At 41.7% G+C, this 18,694-nt stretch overlaps 1 protein-coding gene across 5 annotated transcripts in view; it reads left to right on the plus strand.

Moving 5' to 3' along the window:
- ARHGEF6 (Rac/Cdc42 guanine nucleotide exchange factor 6) overlaps window positions 1-18,694 on the plus strand; it is a 116,060-nt gene that overhangs the window by 12,084 nt on the left and 85,282 nt on the right. For all 5 annotated transcript variants that reach the window (XM_063432022.1, XM_063432023.1, XM_063432021.1 and 2 more), the window contains exons 2-4: window positions 11,446-11,529; window positions 15,153-15,237; window positions 17,383-17,510. In XM_063432022.1, coding sequence (XP_063288092.1) covers window positions 11,446-11,529; window positions 15,153-15,237; window positions 17,383-17,510 — 297 coding nt within the window. The remainder of the gene's footprint in view (window positions 1-11,445; window positions 11,530-15,152; window positions 15,238-17,382; window positions 17,511-18,694) is intronic.

Here is an 18,694-nt window from a genome sequence, read left to right on the forward strand (position 1 = left end):
ATAGAGTAAGCTATTAAAGAGACACTTTTGACTAACGCCGAATACCATTTTTAAAGCAATTTATAGGCAGAACATTAAAAAGTAAACAAAAATGTGTGTGTGTGTGTGTGTGTGTGTATGTATATATGGATATAGATATAGATATAGAGAGAGAGAGAGAGAGAGACCGACCTGAATAGGTCAAAACGTTGATCTATTGAACTTTGAATTTATGGACACAGTAAATTGAACACAATTTAAATCCAGGAGTGCGCCTTATTATTCGTTCTATATCTCTCGCTCTCTCGCGCTATATATATATATATATATATATATATATATATATATATATATATATATATATATAATTATGGAGGCTTCATTTATACTCTTTAATCCAGCAATATGTGCTGCAGAGACTTCACTGAATTCATGGCATTCATTATTTATGCTATGCTCATGCTTTTGTAATTCTTCCAATTTCTGAATAAAAAAAAATGTTTAAAGTAAAAAAAAACAACAAAAAAAACCCCAACAACTATTTTTAACACTTCTGAAATTCACAAAGCCCAGGAACTGGCTGCAAAGCTTTTAGCCAGTCCTGGCGCCAACATTAACTTCACTGTGAGAGCTAAACAGTTGCAGCTTGCAGTCATGGAAACTAGTGAATGAAACTGCTTGCTAAGTTGGTCGCACATGTTCTTATCAATGGAGCTAAAGATGTGGCCTTGGCACAGGCTCCTTTAGAACAATCTGTGGAGAACGTTGGATAAGGTGAGAATTTGTGCAATGTGAGCAGAAACCGCTCGAGTACTGTTACAGAAAGGTGGCATCATCTTTGCAGTGTGCTTTTAACAATTTGCTTGGAATCCACCTTTTTGGCTTCAGTCTGCTCTTCCTCTATATTGGAACTGGAAGATTATGTATAGATTTAAAGATACAGTGGCACCTCTGTTTACGAATTTAATGCGGGATGTTTTGTATTGCGAAAAATTTGTAAACCGAAACGCGGTTTGCCGTATGAATGCATTAAAAAACAATCCGTTCTGGATGTCAGAAAAAAGTCAAAATGAGCTTTCATGGAAAGCCACCCACAATGCAGAACACACAGGAAAAGGCATGCAAATGACGAAGCTCAGCTCCCTTCCTTTTTACTGCTTGAGAAATGCACCAAAAAGTCCCAAAACCGCTTCAAACAAATTCCAGAATGGCTCCAAAACTCGATGCAAAAACCACTCCAACACCTCCACACTCGACGCCACGTGCTACCCAAAGACTCCAGCATGCACGGGGGCGACGCTATAAACCTCCCAGACGCAATACATCCTGGGGAAACTTGCTTCATATAGCTAATTTAGGGAGCTATCCACTAAGCGGCTGCGAGATGCAGCCGTAGCACTGATCAGAATTTCATTAATTGAACAAACTGTAATCATTCTGTTAGGACGAAATTCTGTAGTTTTGCTGGCTTTCTGTCTAAATTGTGGCAACTGACATTCAATGTGGATAAGTGCAAGATAATACATCTTGGACGTAAAAACCCAAGGGCAAAGTACAGAATATTTGATAGAGTCCTAACCTCAACATCTGAGGAAAGGGATTTAGGGGTGATTATTTCTGATGACGTAAAGGTAGGCAGGAAATGCTGGTTGTATAGTGAGAGGTATTAGCAGTAGAAAGCGGGACGTGCTCATGCCATTGTACAGAACACTGGTGAGACCTCACTTGGAGTATTGTACGCAGTACTGGAGACCGTATCTCCAGAAGGATATTGATATTTGGAGAGTTCAGAGAAGGGCTACTAAACTGGTTCATGGATTGCAGGATAAAACTTACCAGGAAAGGTTAAAGGATCTTAACATGTATAGCTTGGAGGAAAGACGAGACAGGGGGGATATGATAGAAACATTTAAATACATAAAGGGAATCAACACAGTAAAGGAGGAGACTATATTTAAAAGAAGAAAAACTACCACAACAAGAGGACATAATCTTAAATTAGAGGGGCAAAGGTTTTAAAATATCAGGAAGTATTACTTTACTGAACGGGTAGTGGATGCATGGAATAGCCTTCAGCTGAAGTGGTAGAGGTTAACACAGTAAAGGAGTTTAAGCATGCGTGGGATAGGCATAAGGCTATCCTAATTATAAGATAAGGCCAGGGACTAATGAAAGTATTTAGAAAATTGGGCAGACTAGATGGGACGAATGGTTCTTATCTGCCGTCACATTCTATGTTTCTATATCCCCTCTGAGGCTAACTTACCTTTATTTCACCCACAGTGCCTCCTGCTCATGTAATAGGTCTGGGAGGGCTATTTGCGAAGTTGTCATCTCAACATTAGTGCCTTGATACTGGTGTTGTGGACGTGAGTTTTTAATGGTAATTAATTCTACGCGAGAACTGACCTATTAATTTAAAATTTTACACCAAAATAGACCATCTGGAAATTCTCCTGCCTTTGGCCTAAAATATTAAGTCCCTTGTCATTGCAGTTTTCCTTTTTAGCCCTTACCAGTTTATCTATTGATGTCATGACTGTACTGACATTACTTGCTATGGAAGGTGTTAAGTGATACAGAATGTTCTGCGTAATGCTTTATGTTGCTAAACAGCTTTTGATCCGCAAGCTGTTGTGGGACGGATTTCTCACAGTGAAAAGCCAGCAACGTGGCTGGTGAAAGATGGTGTGATTGTAGTCTGTAGAAGATTAAAACTTTGCTATCATTATTCAGTGTCATGCTTACTTGGTTTCCATTTAAATGTAAAAATAATAATGTACGCTTCATAGAATCACTAAAGTTTCTAGCTTTTATTTTATATAATTTTTTAACTTTTAATATTTTCAAGCTAAGTTCCTTAAATTTTTATTTTTTTATTTTTATTTTTTTGTGGGAAGCATAAAAATTCTCATGAGCTGGTTAGAGTAAGAGACAAATTACTAGAAGGCAGAATTCGTGACAGAGCACAAACAAATTAAAGGTTACCTGCACGCTCGCCCGCCCAAATCACCATGCACGTTTAAATAGCAGGATATTTTTAGCATCACTCGAATGGCCAAGATCAAGCTCACCTGCTCAGTCAAGGCAAACCTCTTAGGTGAGTCCTACACTAACAATTCACTTTGCTGATTTATTTTTATCTAAAAGACACTATCTAATGAGACAGAAAGGAGTATTTTCCTAAACCCCTTCAAACATATTAACCTTTAGTAGGGAAGACATAGGGTGGGCGGCAGCACTGTAACATGGCTGTGTAATACGAAAAGTAATACAAATATACAAGACAAAGCCCTGCGCGCTCACTCCCACTACACCTGGGCGTCCGTAACTGCTACGTTATACATTTGCCCAAATGCACAGGACACATTTTTTAAAAATCTACCCGCAGACTATTCCAAATCCATATACACATTTTAAATAACTTGGGTTTTTTAGTGTCACTCCAATGGCCATTAAAGGAACACATTACCCAAATACAAAATAAGTCACTATTTAGTAGATACACCCCAAATTCAAACTTGCATGCACTTAATTATGTATTTTTCATTGTGATATATCTAAAACCAGCTTGCAAAATCTGCAGATCTCTCTTGTCTGAAGCCTTTGCAAGCTCCCCATTCTAAATCCACCCAGATTTTCTGTGGCTGTCCAATCACAGACTTCACAATGAAGCTCAATGAGAAGTCTTTGTAGGTCAGGTGCTCTGGGCAATTGCCTCTTGAGGTAAAACCAGGAAGTAACAGGACCGGTTGTCTGCTTGAAAGCCAAGATCTTCTAATCTACAATATCTAAACAAAAATGTTTTGAAACCATAGCGCCACAAAAGGAATGCGAGACGAATATAGAGATATCTGTTTCTGCTTTCTCTTGATCGAAAAGGGAGGATAAGTAATCAAAGATAGAAGTTACAGGTGCCGTATTGGGGTTCATAAGCCATTCTATTGAGGAGATGTAACGTTCTCTCCGAAACTCTGTCGACAGACCAAGGACCCCGGAAATTATTTGAACAATAAATTGTAGAAGATTCTGAATTAAAGGATGTTGTTCCCCGTCCAGGATGGGAAGTATGCAAGATATTTTTTTTTTTTAAATTCTTTATTTTTGTTTGTGCAGGTGGTTACAATAATTCAATAAGCGCCACAACAGCGTATTTCAGTTTTCATACAAGTTAAACAGTGGCATGATAAGTTGCACAATTTTTATATTTAACATGCTTAACTAAACAGTTGGAACAGGTGAGTGATATAAAATGAAGTAGATTAAAGTTATTGGGTGCTTAACATTGCAGGGTCGCCTTTGCTATGGTAAAAATTGCAGGAACACCTTTAAGCAGTATCTGGCTACAGTGTAACAAAAGGTAATCATGCTATGAATATTGAGGTATTAGAAAGGACATTGCATGCAGGAACGGATTCAATATATAATAGATATATATAGGCATAGCTAGGTAGGGAATGATTAGCAGTACCTCATTGCTTGTATTAGTAACTGGTTAGAACAGTGAGATATGCAGCAAAAAGTGGTTATGAAGGGGTCGCTGCCAGGCAAATTTAAAGTAGCCGCAAGGCTGTTAAGTCTCAGGGTGTGTGTGGCAGGACAGCCCAGAAATATAGGCGAGCAGTCAGCCTATGCCTAGGGCCTGGAAGCAAAGGAAAGGCAAGCGGAGGGCTTGGGGGCTTACAGTTGTCACCAGAGAGTCTTGTAGGGAGTTCATGTAGCTCAGCAAGTTCAGGTGGATGTCGGCATTTCCCCGCCAGGGCACAGTGCTCTTCCGGCCCCAGGGCTGTGTGAGAGCTTGTATCTGGGTTCTGGTTCTCTTTATCACCTCATCCTTCCGCCGCCTGGGGTATGCAGGGGATCTGTGGGATGCGGGCAGCCGCCGGCGAGTGATCCTCCGCGCCTGTGGGTGAAGCTGTGAGGCTGAGCCTTGTGTGGCTCTCGGCCTATGAGGATGAGTGGCCATGTTGTGAGGTATGTTAGCTGTGGGGATCCCTCGTGGGAGTTTGGAATTCCTCCCCAGCTCACCCTCCTCTTGCGGGTTTGCGGGTGTCCCATTCCCTCTCCGATTACTTCCATCTTGACCTCTTACTTGCTGCTGGGTTGGGGATGGGCCTCTATTGCTGCCCAGAAACGGTTAAAGATTTCGTCCAGTCGCTTTATTGATTGCTCCTCATAGCTCTGCTGTACACACCAGGGCTGCTTGTGCTCCTGAGGTAAGGGCACAGTCGCCATCTTTGGAGGTCCTGCAGTCGTGTAGGGTGATGAAGTGCCTGGGGGTGTCTCGTGGCTCACCAAGATTTTCCCGGTGCGGCCTCCTGGTTCAGGCGTTGTGGTGCTCGTTTCAGCGCCCTGTGCGGACCGGGATATCCCCCACCGGTCCAAAGCGGGGGGGGGGGGTAGGAGGATTGAGGTGTCTGTGAGCCTGGTCTCTAGCGAGGAGAGCGGCCGCCTCTCCACGCTTCGATCCCTAGTAGGCCGCAGCAGGTTTCTAGGGTTCCCGGCTAGTGTCAGGCTTGCTTTGGGTGTCAAAGGGTTCCCCCAGGTATCCCCTCCTCGCTTATTCTCCTCCAGAGAGTGGACGTGCCCGATTTCTGGGGTTTTTCCCCCAAAAACAGCAGTTTTGGTCAGGAGCTTGGGTCCTGCACGTCTGCTCAGCCTGGAAGCTAGGCTCCGCCCCCCAGTATACAAGATATTTGAGGAAGAAAATTCAGAAAATCTTTTCTAATAGATGTGGAAATCATGGTTGTATCGGCTAGAGAGGGATAATCAAACCTAGAAACATAGAATGTGACGACAGATCAGAACTATTTGGCCCATCTAGTCTGCCCAAGTTTCTAAATACTTTCATTACTCCCTGGCCTTATCTTATAGCTAGGATAGCCTTATGCCTATCCCACGCATGCTTAAACTCCTTCACTGTGTTAACCTCTACCACTTCAGCTGGAAGGCTATTCCATGCATCCACTACCCTTTCAGTAAAGTAATACTTCCTGATATTCTTTTTAAACCTTTGCCCCTCTAATTTAAGACTGTCCTCTTGTTGTGGTAGTTTTTCTTATTTTAAATATGGTCTCCTACTTTTACTGTGTTGATTCCCTTTTATGTATTTAAATGTTTCTATCATATCTCCCCCCTGTCTTGTATTTCCTCCAAGCTATACATGTTAAGATCCTTTAATCTTTCCTTGTACGTTTTATCCTGCAATCCATGAACCAGTTTAGTAGCCCTTCTGTGAACTCTCTCTAAATTATCACTATCCTTCTGGAGATATGGAGATATGGTCACTGCGTACAATACTCCAAGCGAGGTCTCACCAGTGTTCTGTACAATGGCATGAGCACTTCCCTCTTTCTACTACTAATACCTCTCCCTATACAACCAAACATTCTGCTAGCATTTCCTGCTGCTCTATTACATTGTCTGCCTACCTTTACGTCATCAGAAATAATCACCCCTAAATCCCTTTCCTCAGATGTTGAGGTTAGGACTCTATCAAATATTCTGTACTCTGCCCTTGGGTTTTTACGTCCAGGATGCATTATTTGCACTTAACCACATTAAATGTCAGCTGCCGCAACTGACGATTTTTCTACTTTACCTAAATCGTTTGCCATTTGGCTTATCCCTCCTGGAACATCGACCCTTTTACATAACTTAGTATCATCAGAAAAAAGACATACCTTACCATTAAGACCTTCTGCAATATCACTAATAAAAATATTAAAGAGAATGGGTCCAAGTACAGATCCCTGTGGTACCCCACTGGTGACCAGACCATGCTTCGAATATACTCCAGTGACTACAACCCTCTGTTGCCTGTCACTCAGCCACTGCCTTACCCGTTCAACAATATTGGAATCCAAACTTAAATATTGCAGTTTATTGATAAGCCTTCTTTGTGCAACAGTGTCAAAAGCCTTACTGAAATCTAGGTAAGCAATGTCTACTGCACCACCCTGAACTATTATTTTAGTTACCCAATCAAAAAAATCAATAAGATTAGTTTGGCATGATCTCCCTGAAGTAAACCCATGTTGTCCCTGATCTTGAAATGCATGTGATTTTAGATGTTCAACAATCCTATCCTTTAACATGGTTTCCATTACTTTCCCCACTACTGAAGTAAGGCTTACTGGCCTATAGTTGCCCGACTCCTCCCTACTACCCTTCTTGTGAATGGGCACAACATTTGCTAACTTCCAATCTTCTGGGACCACTCCTGTTAACAATGATTGGTTAAATAAATCTGTTAATGGTTTTGCTAGTACGCCACTAAGCTATTTTAATAACTTTGGGTGTATTCCATCAGGTCCCATTGACTTTTTTTGTCTTTACTTTTGACAGTTGAAATAGAACCTCTTCCTCTGTAAACTCACATGTAACAAATGACTAATTTGTCCTTTTTCCTAACTGAGGTCCATTTCCTTCATTTTAATCTGTAAATACTGAACAAAAATGTGCATTGAGGCAGTCAGCTAGACTGTTATCCTCTTCTACATACCTTACCTTTTGTTTTTTGTTTTTTATTCTTTTTTTTTGTCGTGCACGATTGAACACACAGCTGCAATACACCACAACAGCAGTATCAACAGACACAGAAATTCAATATTCAGTTCAAGGTGTGACAGTTGGGAAAACCAGCACAATTTTATGTTAAAGGTAAAAGGTAGTTGGGTCAAATAGGTGGATTCGAAGCTAGTAGGCTAAATAGATGAGGCTGACTTGCGTGTGTATATAAAGGAGACCTGTGTAGTCAAGCATGAATGGGGTGATTGCCGCGGGATTCCATGCATGTGGTGATCTTGGAGCAATGGTGGGGTCTTTACTGATCAAACTGTCCTGCGGTAGACCCAGGTCACGTAGCAACGCTGTTGCACCTTGAAGGTCTTGTAGCGAGTGTGTGGAATCTCCATGCATAACTAGGAGTGTGCGGTGCACAGACGGCAGTGGTAGCATATATTTAATTGTTAATGAGTGAGGTAAGAGGCTTGAGGGACCTCTGCCAGGCAAGGGTGCTGCTTGAGAGGTCTGGGTAGAAAGCTAATGACGTTCTCAAATTGATATAGGGACGTTCCCTTGAGGGCAGCAAGGACTGCTGATTTGTCTGACCCAGACTGGAAGTGGACCACCAGATCCCTCGGGACAGCTCCCGGTGTTTTAGCCGGTTTTAGGGATACGGAATAGGCCTCCAGAGCTACAGCTTTGGCCTGCTGCGGCGGCAACAGGGCAACCATAAGTCTCCTTAGTAGGTGTGTTAATTCGGCTTCGGGAACTTCCTCTAAGATCCCTCTGATTGTTATATTATTCCGGCATCTGATATCATCTTGTGCCACGAATCAGCGTTCATATGTTTGGTTCTGCCTTTGCAAGTCTCGGACCACATGTTGCAGTGTGTCCATGCGTTGCGTTCCTCTGTGAGACACTTCCCCCAGCACTCCGATGCGGCCTGGCAGGCACTGTTGGCCTCTGCGGATCATGGCTATGTCTGCCTGTAGGGTGGTTTTCAGATCGGCTAGGAGCTTTTTGAGAAGGCTGTGGTGACCAGAGTGGAGTCTTGTGCCGTTGGACACAGCTTTGGCTTCGGGATTGCAGGTAAGAGTTCCTCTTCACCATCCATAGACCGCTCATCAGAAAAATCCGAGCAGCCTCCCGAGAGGGCGGCTATTTAAGGTCCGCACATGCCCTGCGCTTGCCTCCACAGTTAACCAATATTCATCCCCATTTTATCGGGCTTGGGCTTTTTCGATTTGCAACCCATGTCTCCTGAACCAACTGGTGATGTTCCCAAAGTCTAGTTAGTAGGGGTACCATCTTCACAAAATGGGTTTTCAGTGGCTAAGCTACGCCTCCCTTCTTTTGTTATTAATCTAACTAATCCTTGTTCTACTTTCCTTTTCTCATTTATTTATCTAAAAAATGTTTTGTCCCTTTTTTTTTTTTTTACACTGACTGTGCTATTTTCTCTTCTGTGTGTGATTTGGAAGCTCTTATAACGTGCTTAGTCTCTTTCTGCCTAATCTTATAGATCATTCTGTCTTCCTCACTCTGTTTTTTTTTATAATTACTAAATGTTAACTTTTAGTTTTTTACTATTTTGGCCACATCTGCGGAGTACCACATTGGTTTCTTAAAATGTTTGCTTTTACTGACAAGCTTAATGTAATTTTCTGTTGCCTTCAGCAGTGCACCTTTTAAATAATCCCATTTCTCTTGGAGTCCATTTATATTGCTCCAGTCTAATAATGACCATTTTACACATATACTAATTTTAGAAAAGTCTGTTTTTATAAAGTCTAAAACGTTTTGTTTTTGTGTGGTGTGACTGAGTCACTGTTCTTATATTAAACCACACTGACTGATGCTCACTGGATCCTAAACTTTCACCTACAGTAATATCTGATAGCAAATCTCCATTTGTTAACACTAAATCTAGTATGGCCTCTTTACGAGTTGGCTCCTCAACGACTTGTTTCAGAGACAATCCCAGTATGGAGTTTAGAATATGTGTGCTCCAGGCACAAGCAGCTATTTTGGTTTTCCAGTTTACATCATGAAGATTAAAGTCACCTTTGATGATATCTTCCCTCTTCATTGTCATTTTAGATATTTCCTCAACTTGTAGATTATCCAACTCTTCAATTTGTCCTGGGGGCCTATAAATCACACCTGCACGAGTTACTGTGTGATTACCAAATTCTAATGTAACCCAAAGGGACTCTATTTTTGCCTCACTAACTTTTAGGCTAGGTTTTATGCTATCCTTCACATATAGGGCCACCCCTTTCTTGCCTTCCCTGTCTTTTCTATATAAAGATTACCCTGGTATTGTTATGTCCCAGTCATTTTTCTGATTATACCATGTCTCAGTAACAGAGACTAAATCTACATTATCAGTTGCCATTATTGTCACAAGTTCATGGATCTTATTCCCTAAACTGCAAGCATTTGTAGACATGACTTTAAGCTTATCATTTTTTTAACACACTTGCTACAAGCACCTTCTGTACTTGTTTTGGGGGACATTTGCATTGAAATTTTATCACCCATTTGCCCCCCTCTCCTAGTTTAACCCCTTAAGGACCAAACTTCTGGAATAAAAGGGAATCATGACATGTCACACACGTCATGTGTCCTTAAGGGGTTAAATACATGTTGGCAAAACCTCCGAATTGCTCACTGAGAACATTTGTTCCTTTTTGAGAAAGATGCAAACCATCTTTTTTGTACAGTTCATTTCCATTCCAAACAGAGCTACCATGAGAAATTAAGCCAAATCCTTGCTCCCGACACCATTCACCAAGCCACAAGTTAAAGTCCCTAATACGCATCCGCCTGTCAATCTGAGTGTTATGCACAGGCAGAACTTCAGAGAATTACAGTGTGGAGGCAACCTGCCGTATATCGTTGGCAAAAGCACACAAAAAAAACTTCCTTTACCCCTGAAACCTCATTGCAGCCAGTCATTTGTCCCCAGATGGACAAGTACATCAAATTCCCCTTCCTGCTTTGCTTGCTTAACAATATTACAAATCAGTCTCCTGTCTCTGTGAGCAGTAGCTCCAGGAAGACCTCTCACAAGGCTACTATTGTCCAGCTCCACACCTATTATGATAGAAAGCATTGGTTGTTGTGGGATTCTATCAGGCCTCACCTTATCCTTTTTGTCATTGGCTGCAGTCTTGCTCAACTTTGACAGAGGATGGTGGTTCCACAAACTCGGTACCTGAGCTTGTCTCCATAACACCACTACACTCTTTGCCTAAGCCTGTCTCTATAACATCACTACACTTGGTGCCTGAGCATGTCTCCATAAAACCACTACACTTTTAAATAAGCGAAAGTGGTGAAGCCATGTGTGAAAAACAAAATGTGTTGGTTTCAGTCCTGCATAGATCTGACACGTTGTAATATATATATATATATATTTTTGGTGTAGTATTGCACAATAAAGCTACTAAAACTACCTATCCTTCCTTTTGTGTTAATATTTTGGCATAAATGATATGCACCCAGGCAAGCAAAAGACCGGGAGAGTGAGTGCTGGACCCACATGGATGGGGTATCATAGTTGATTATATTTCTTACTTGTTCTGTGTTAAATGTATACGTGTATTTTAATATTCCTTTGTATTTTTAATATTGTACTGTATACCCTGTTGTAACAATGCAATGTTTGTGGGCCCTGGACATGCTTGAAAATGAGAGAAATCTCACTGTATCAGTGCATCCTTCCTGGTTAAATAATTTATATTAAAAAAAAATGTGTATGTATGTGTGTATGTATATGTGTGTGTGTATATATATATATATATAACCCACATGCAAAAAAAAGAAATCTTCTAAATCTATCACGACAGTTCCACGTAATATGACATTCCACGTAATTTTAGCTAAGTAATATGACCTTCACCGATGACTAACTAGTATTAATTTTTAACTGATCTAGTTCTACTTTCATTTTAGTTTTTTGCAGAACCCAAGAGTGAAGGAGAGTGCCTGGAGAATATTAAAGAATTTCTGAAAGCATGCATCTCTCTGCGAATCGAGGTGAACCCTATTTATAATGCTGAAGTCCTGGATCTGGGTTATATAATGCACGAAGTAAAGCTTTCTCTATCTAACTACATTGCTGTACAACATTTCACGTAACTTGCAAGCTTTTATTTGAATGCATTACAGTATTGAAGTGAATTCAAGTAAATCCTTGTGTTGGTTATTTGCAATGTATTCATTTACCCCAGAGTAAAAGTACATGTATTCTACTGACTTTTATTCTTGGTATAACTTGATCTAAAGTACACTTCTATAGTTGCAATCTCACTACCAAATAGTTTGTTCAATGCACGCAGTGACATTAGACTGTACAAAAGAGAGTGCTTGTAATGTAAGAATTGCATTGCCATAATAAGGGTGCTTTGCTTATTTAAATTGACCCTATCCCAGTTTTCCTTATGCCCTTTGAATCTTAATGATTCTGCTCCCTCCCTTGCCAATTGTGCTTTTTTTTTTTTTGCTTTTTTTTTTTTATCTTCTTCCTCGTTCTGAATTTCAATACCTGGGAGCAGATATTTTTTTTTTCTTAGTTTGCCCATGAAATCTGCTTTTCTGTGGGATTGCTTTTACTCCTGGATTATGGGTAAATTTGGTTGTACAGAAACAAATATTTTTTTTTAGATTTTACAAGGCTACTTAAAATCACCTCTATTGGCAAGCAAATATGGGGATTCAGTTACACCATATGGCCATATTGTGTTAAGCCCACCACTACATCACAGTGCCCAATTATCGGTCGGTCCTACGTTCATTTTAACATGGAAGATGAACGTTCTAACTGCAATATTACACGGAACGTAGAGCAGCACTAAACAAAACTGAATACAATAATCCTATGAGGCAGCACACCTGTTAGGGGAGTCCATCAAAAATAAACTAAAGCAAGTGAAACAAAGGTAACGGGCAGCACCAAGAATACAATAATATGTAATAAAATCAGTAATAAAAATACCAAAAGGTAAGGCACAGCCTTAGAGATAACAGCACATCTTCAAGTTCTTGTACGATACGATAACTCTGCTTGATAGCGGCATATGAAAGGAAACCTAAAACAAAGGCGAACCCAGTGGCGGATCCAGAGCCTGATCTCGGGAGGGGCACTTGTAGATTATTTAAATAAATAATCCAGACACAATAACCACTACAGCTCAGTGTAGTGGTTATAGTGCCAATAATGCCAAGACCCCCTCCCAGAGTAAGTAGTCAAACTGTTTAAGAACTGTTTGACAACTTACCTGAGGTCCTCTGGGAAATGGGGCTGTAGTAGGGCAGAGGAGCAGTGGTATGTGTGAGTGGTGCAATGTGTGAGGGGTGCAGTGTGTGTGTGTGTGTGAGGGGGACAGTGTATTAGCAGTGTGTGTGTGAAGGTGTGTGGATCAGTATGTGTGTGTGACAGTTACAGTGTGTGTGTGTGTGTATTGCAGTGTATGTGTGGGGCAATGTATGTGTGTGGGGGCAGTGTGTGTATGTAGGGGCAATGTGTGTGTATGGGGGCAGTGTATGTGTATATGGGGGCAATGTGTGTGTGTATATGGGGGGCAGGGGCAATGTGTGTGTGTGTGTGTGTGTATATGGGGGGCAGGGGCAATGTGTGTGTATGGGGGCAGTGTATGTGTATATGGGGGCAATGTGTGTGTGTATGGGGGGCAGGGGCAATGTGTGTGTGTGTGTGTGTGTGTATATGGGGGGCAGGGGCAATGTGTGTGTGTGTATGGGGGGCAGGGGCAATGTGTGTGTGTGTGTGTGTGTATGGGGGGCAGGGGCAATGTGTGTGTGTGTGTGTGTATGGGGGGCAAGGGCAATGTGTGTGTGTGTGTGTATGGGGGGCAAGGGCAATGTGTGTGTGTGTGTGTATGGGGGGCAGGGGCAATGTGTGTGTATGGGGGGCAGGGGCAATGTGTGTGTGTATGGGGGGCAGGGGCAATGTGTGTGTGTATGGGGGGCAGGGGCAATGTGTGTGTGTATGGGGGGCAGGGGCAATGTGTGTGTGTATGGGGGGCAGGGGCAATGTGTGTGTGTATGGGGGGCAGGGGCAATGTGTGTGTGTATGGGGGGCAGGGGCAATGTGTGTGTGTGTGTATGGGGGGCAGGGGCAATGTGTGTGTGTATGGGGGGCAGGGGCAATGTGTGTGTATGGGTGGCAGGGGCAATGTGTGTGTGTATAGGGGGCAGGGGCAATGTGTGTGTGTATGGGGGGCAGGGGCAGTGTGTGTGTGTGTATGGGGGGCAGGGGCAATGTGTGTGTGTATGGGGGGCAGGGGCAATGTGTGTGTGTGTGATAAGAAGGATTTTTCTTTTAATGTGTGTGTGTGTGTGTTTTTTTTATTTTTTATTTTTAAATTAAATAAATGTTATGTCCCCCCCCCCTTCTTACCTTTACTGGGAGGAGGGGGGACATCTTTCTTTCCCTGGTGGTCCCAGTGGGGTTCATTGGTGGTCCCAGTGGTAGGACTGAACTCTAGCCCGCGCTCCAGGGCTAGAGTTCACTCTCGCGAGATTTGGAGCGTTGCCGTGGTAACCGCGGCAACGCTCCAAATTTCGCGAGAGGAGGACCCGGAGGAGCTGCTGGTAACAGCTCCCGGGTCCTCTCTCCCTCCCCTGCCGGTCGGCTGTCAGCAATGTGCCTGCAGACCGGGGAGGGAGATCACTGATCTCCCTCCCCGGTCTGCAGGCACAATGCAGGGCTGGCACTTGGGCAATGTCAGCCCTGCATTAGCCGGCAGGGGAGAATCTCGGGGGGGGGCAATTGCCCCGTTGCCCCCCCCCTGGATCCGCCACTGGGCGAACCAATAGTGCAGATTAGTTGCAGATGGGACAAACCACACTAAAAACAGTAGTCTATTTCCATTTAGTAGAGCTATAACCGGCTCTAGGAAAAACAGAATGTAGTGGTGTTAAATACCCACTTGCAGGATATCCCTCTGATGTTGATGCTCAGTAAGGTAGCGATGAAGCAAATCACAACAGGTTAATGGTAAGGTAGATTATATAAAACGGCAAGAAACAGCAAATAGTGCTCTCTATGTAGGGAAGTATCTATAAATGAAGAATGCACTTCTATTTGAATTATATATGTCACAAGCGTGGGTGGTATAATCCCCACCTAGGATTCTTTAGTCGGTAGTCTGCAGGAGATTCAGATATCAGGTGAAGTAAAAGATTTAAAAAATATACAGCAGGTAATAGGGTAGCTCTAAAAAGACAATTTCAAAATTTGGCGCCAAAATGACGCTATCGTCACGTTACTGCATGACTTTAACTTTAAAATATAAAACATAATATAAAAATCCTCGTCTTCCATTGTCTTATTTATAATAATTGCTAGAATATGTATTGTGTTTTATTTGACTGTATTTTATTATGGTGTGTGTGTGTGTGTGTGTGTGTGTGTGTGTGTATGTATATATATATATATATATATATATATATATATATATATATATATATATATATATATATATATATATATATATATTATATATATAATGTATGAAAAGAGCTATATTGCAGTATTTCGAAAAAAGTCTATTTTTGGCAACAGATCTGCTTTACAGCATGGTGTCTCGCAAAATCCATTTTTTCAAATTTTGTCTTTTCCTCAACTGTTGTTTTTACAGCTGTTCGATGCAAATGATCTCTACACTGGTGAAAACTTCCCTAAAGTCCTGAGCACTCTTTCTGCTGTCAACAGAGCTACTGAAGGTAAGATACATATTTTTGCTACACCTAGTGATTTCTGAAAAGAAACATTGCGACATTGACCCGAGCACTGCAAATAATTTAATAGCAGTCATTACACCCTCTGTAGAGATAAAGATAATTGTATTTCACATTTCATCATACAATGTTATATATGATATGGAGCAACTTAAAGAGAACGCCAAGTCAATGGTTCCCTACTTTTTTGGACAGTGGCACACTTTATTGAAAGAACATGTCACGGCTACATTTTTCTTAACTTTATCAGTGGCTTTTAAATAGCACATTCTCTTGTAGCCTTTAAAGAGAGGTATAACCTGTATAGCACTTCCTTTTATCTTAGTAGACATACTGACTTTAATTAGATTTCAATGCTTTTAAAACGAATATTAAAAATATATGCCAAACTAATGTTTTTAACTTTTTTAAGCCTTCAAGTCCTTGTTTGCGTGGCACATTTTGAGGTGGCTTGATATGCAGCGGTATGTCATGGCACATAGGTTGGAGACCACTGCTGTAAGCAACATGACCATTAACATGTATTGTCGTGGTTATGTTGCCTAGAGTTTCGTCTCTGGGCACTGTTGTCTGGAGTTATGCTAAATTGTTTAGAACAGGGTTGCCCAAAAGGTAGATCCCCAGATGTTGGGCACTCCTGTTCATGCATAATAGAAGCTGTAGTTTTAAAACCTTTGGGGCTCTAACTTTAGGGCACATTTGGTATAGAAGCTGTTTGAGGACATTTTTTCCCTTGAGCTGGAAGAGTATGACGCTAGATCCCTCCTCTAAGTATTAAAGTTAATGAGTAAGGGCTGGGGAAGTTAGGTCCCTCCTTTTAGTACGTACTTCTCACCTTCTGACAACCTCATTATTAATTTGTCTGTTTAATTTTAGTTATGTCCCACTTGTTCGTTTACACGCCCCATCCACAAGGAATTATTATTTCTTTAATGTTGCAGCTTGCAAGCGAGCACATGCAAGCCACTACATAATTAGCCCTATTTACCCACCGGTAGTTCTAGCAAATAGTATGTGAAATAATCATTTACTTGCAAAAAACAAGGGAGTAATAATTTGCAAATGTGTATCCTGCCGGGTGCAATCAATCCCTAATTTTAGTAAAACCGGTGAATTGTGAATATTCAAAGTCCTATACTTTGTATTGGCTTAGAATGCAAAAGCACTGATTTTAATCTAGCCGCGGCATATGGGCGATTACTGCAAATTCACTTGTCACGACCAAATTCCGAATGCATTTGGTTTTATTAAATATGAGACTCACAATTGCGTCAGAATTCAGTCATTCTCCAGATGGGCAAAATCCACTGTTTTGCTGAATAACCCTGTAAGTCAGCTTCCATGCAGGACATATACACACTATGCAGAAAATTAGGGAGAATTGGAAAAAAATATTTGCAAATTTTAGGGCAAAATGTTAAATCTTTGAGTGCAGCCAGTTTGTCCTAATATGTTTAATTTCTTTATCAGTTTGTCTTAAATTTCTGGTTTAGCATGTAAACTCGTTAAAACTGCACTTAAGACTGGTTGTTAACTTGCATATAGTGGTCCATGCACCCTCTTCGTTCCTCACCAAGTTAAGGGGAAACACTAGACAAAGCCCGAACATGAGACTAAACCCTAAAGCTACGCTAACTATTCTAGGCCTTTAAAGCACAGGCCGAACAAACATAGGGACATCTAAAGATCAGCAACACTTGCTAAACATTAGCCCGGCACCGCAAAGGTTTCCGTCTGTTGTGGCAACCAACATAAAATTAAATTTTCTTGATGTAAGTAAGTAGTATGGTAAAAATGAAAACGTGACAATGTGATGCAATGCGCAATGTATAACTCTATGGTGTTGACTCCCACCCCTTCTTCCTTTCTGTACCCCAGTTGATCTTTGTAAAAAATAAATAAAAGAGAGACTGGTTGTTAAACATTGTTTTGTTTTAGTTATAGTGTTTTTATTGCATTTAATGCCTTGTTTCTGCAATCCTTGACTGGATCAGTTCGTCTCTAGGACCATCTATATTTAAACTACAATAATGTTTATATATTGTGTGTTAGCTGACCGTAGGTAGGTCTAAATTGAAGTTGAAACCCTTCCTACTGATTTGCTATACATAATTATTCTTTTATTTACAGATCAAGCGTCGGGGAGACCATGTTCTCGCACATTATCTCAGTCGCATAGCTTCGCAGCGTGTTCTTCCATTAATTCCCAAGGAACAGATTGTTCTACAAGAGTGGTGAAGAGGCAGTCAAAAGCTCTGGTATGTTTCCTCAAATACTTGTCCATCTGCATTTAGAAATTATAGATTATAACGAGATTCTAAAGTCTTTGAAGGAATGTTGTAGAAGTTAAAATTCATACATAGCTGTTAAGGATTAATTGGCTGTGTAGTTGGTTACTAAAGTGAACGTGCACTTTTGGTACTGCGTAGGTAATATTTAATTTATATATTGTGCTTGCTAAACTGCTAGCTAATCTATAAACAGAATATTATTATACATAGAAAGTGAACATCTCATGACCTGTTCACATTAAGAGAAACTGCCCCCAAAGGCATTGATTATATAATTTTATCATAGATATAAATTATATAAATGCATACATATGAAGATTACTTGGCATTGTGTTATAATATAGGAATGTACGTCTGCCCAGCTCAAGTCGGGAGGTCCGCCGCCCTTGGCACAGTTCCTCTGGGCGCAAAGGGGATAACGTCTGCGATGTTCCACGATGGGTTGGCGTCCATAATGGTCGCGGGCATTGAGAGACCCAACGACTGGAAGAAAGTTGGTGCCTCGGAAATGTGTGTCAGGAGGTGCGTCTTTCCAGCTTGTTCCGCCATCAGCCGGTGGGGACACCATTTGTAGGGGATAGTTCTCTCTGAGTTGCTGGGTAATTTGGCGGAAGGTTCTGCGCCATGTGAGGGTGTGTCTTGAGAAGTCCCTGTACAATATCAAGCTTGCTCCTTCAAAATTAATCGTGGGGGAGCCCCTCGCGGCTCCCATAAGGGTCCCCCGGTCAGAGTCCCAGAAAAATTTAATTTACACATCCCGTGGGGCATCCTGCGGTGCCTTGGTGGCCTTGGGGAGACGGAGGCAAGAGTCCATTCCAACCTGCTTAGCTTGCTTTGGGATCAATAAAGTGGCTGTAAGCCTTCTGCAGTAATGTGGTAATTCCATGGTAGTGATCATTTCGGGTAGTATGGGAGGCTGTCGTCATCCGACGACTGCGAGGTGTAGGCCTACGCCGGCGCCATCTTGGTAAGCTCATGTTGCTGGGTCGGGCGCATAAAAGTGCCTATAGCTTTAGATCCGGAGCCAGGATCTGCTCTGTGCTTCTTTGCTTTTTTTCCCCATGGTCTAAGATACTCAGTGGGCCTCTCTCTCGTGACCCCAAAGTTGATTTTGCCTCCGGTCTAGACGTTTTACCGGGTCCGGCGCTCAG

This window comes from Pelobates fuscus, chromosome 9 (assembly GCF_036172605.1).
Source record: "Pelobates fuscus isolate aPelFus1 chromosome 9, aPelFus1.pri, whole genome shotgun sequence".
In the NCBI taxonomy this organism is placed as follows: Eukaryota; Metazoa; Chordata; class Amphibia; order Anura; family Pelobatidae; genus Pelobates; species Pelobates fuscus.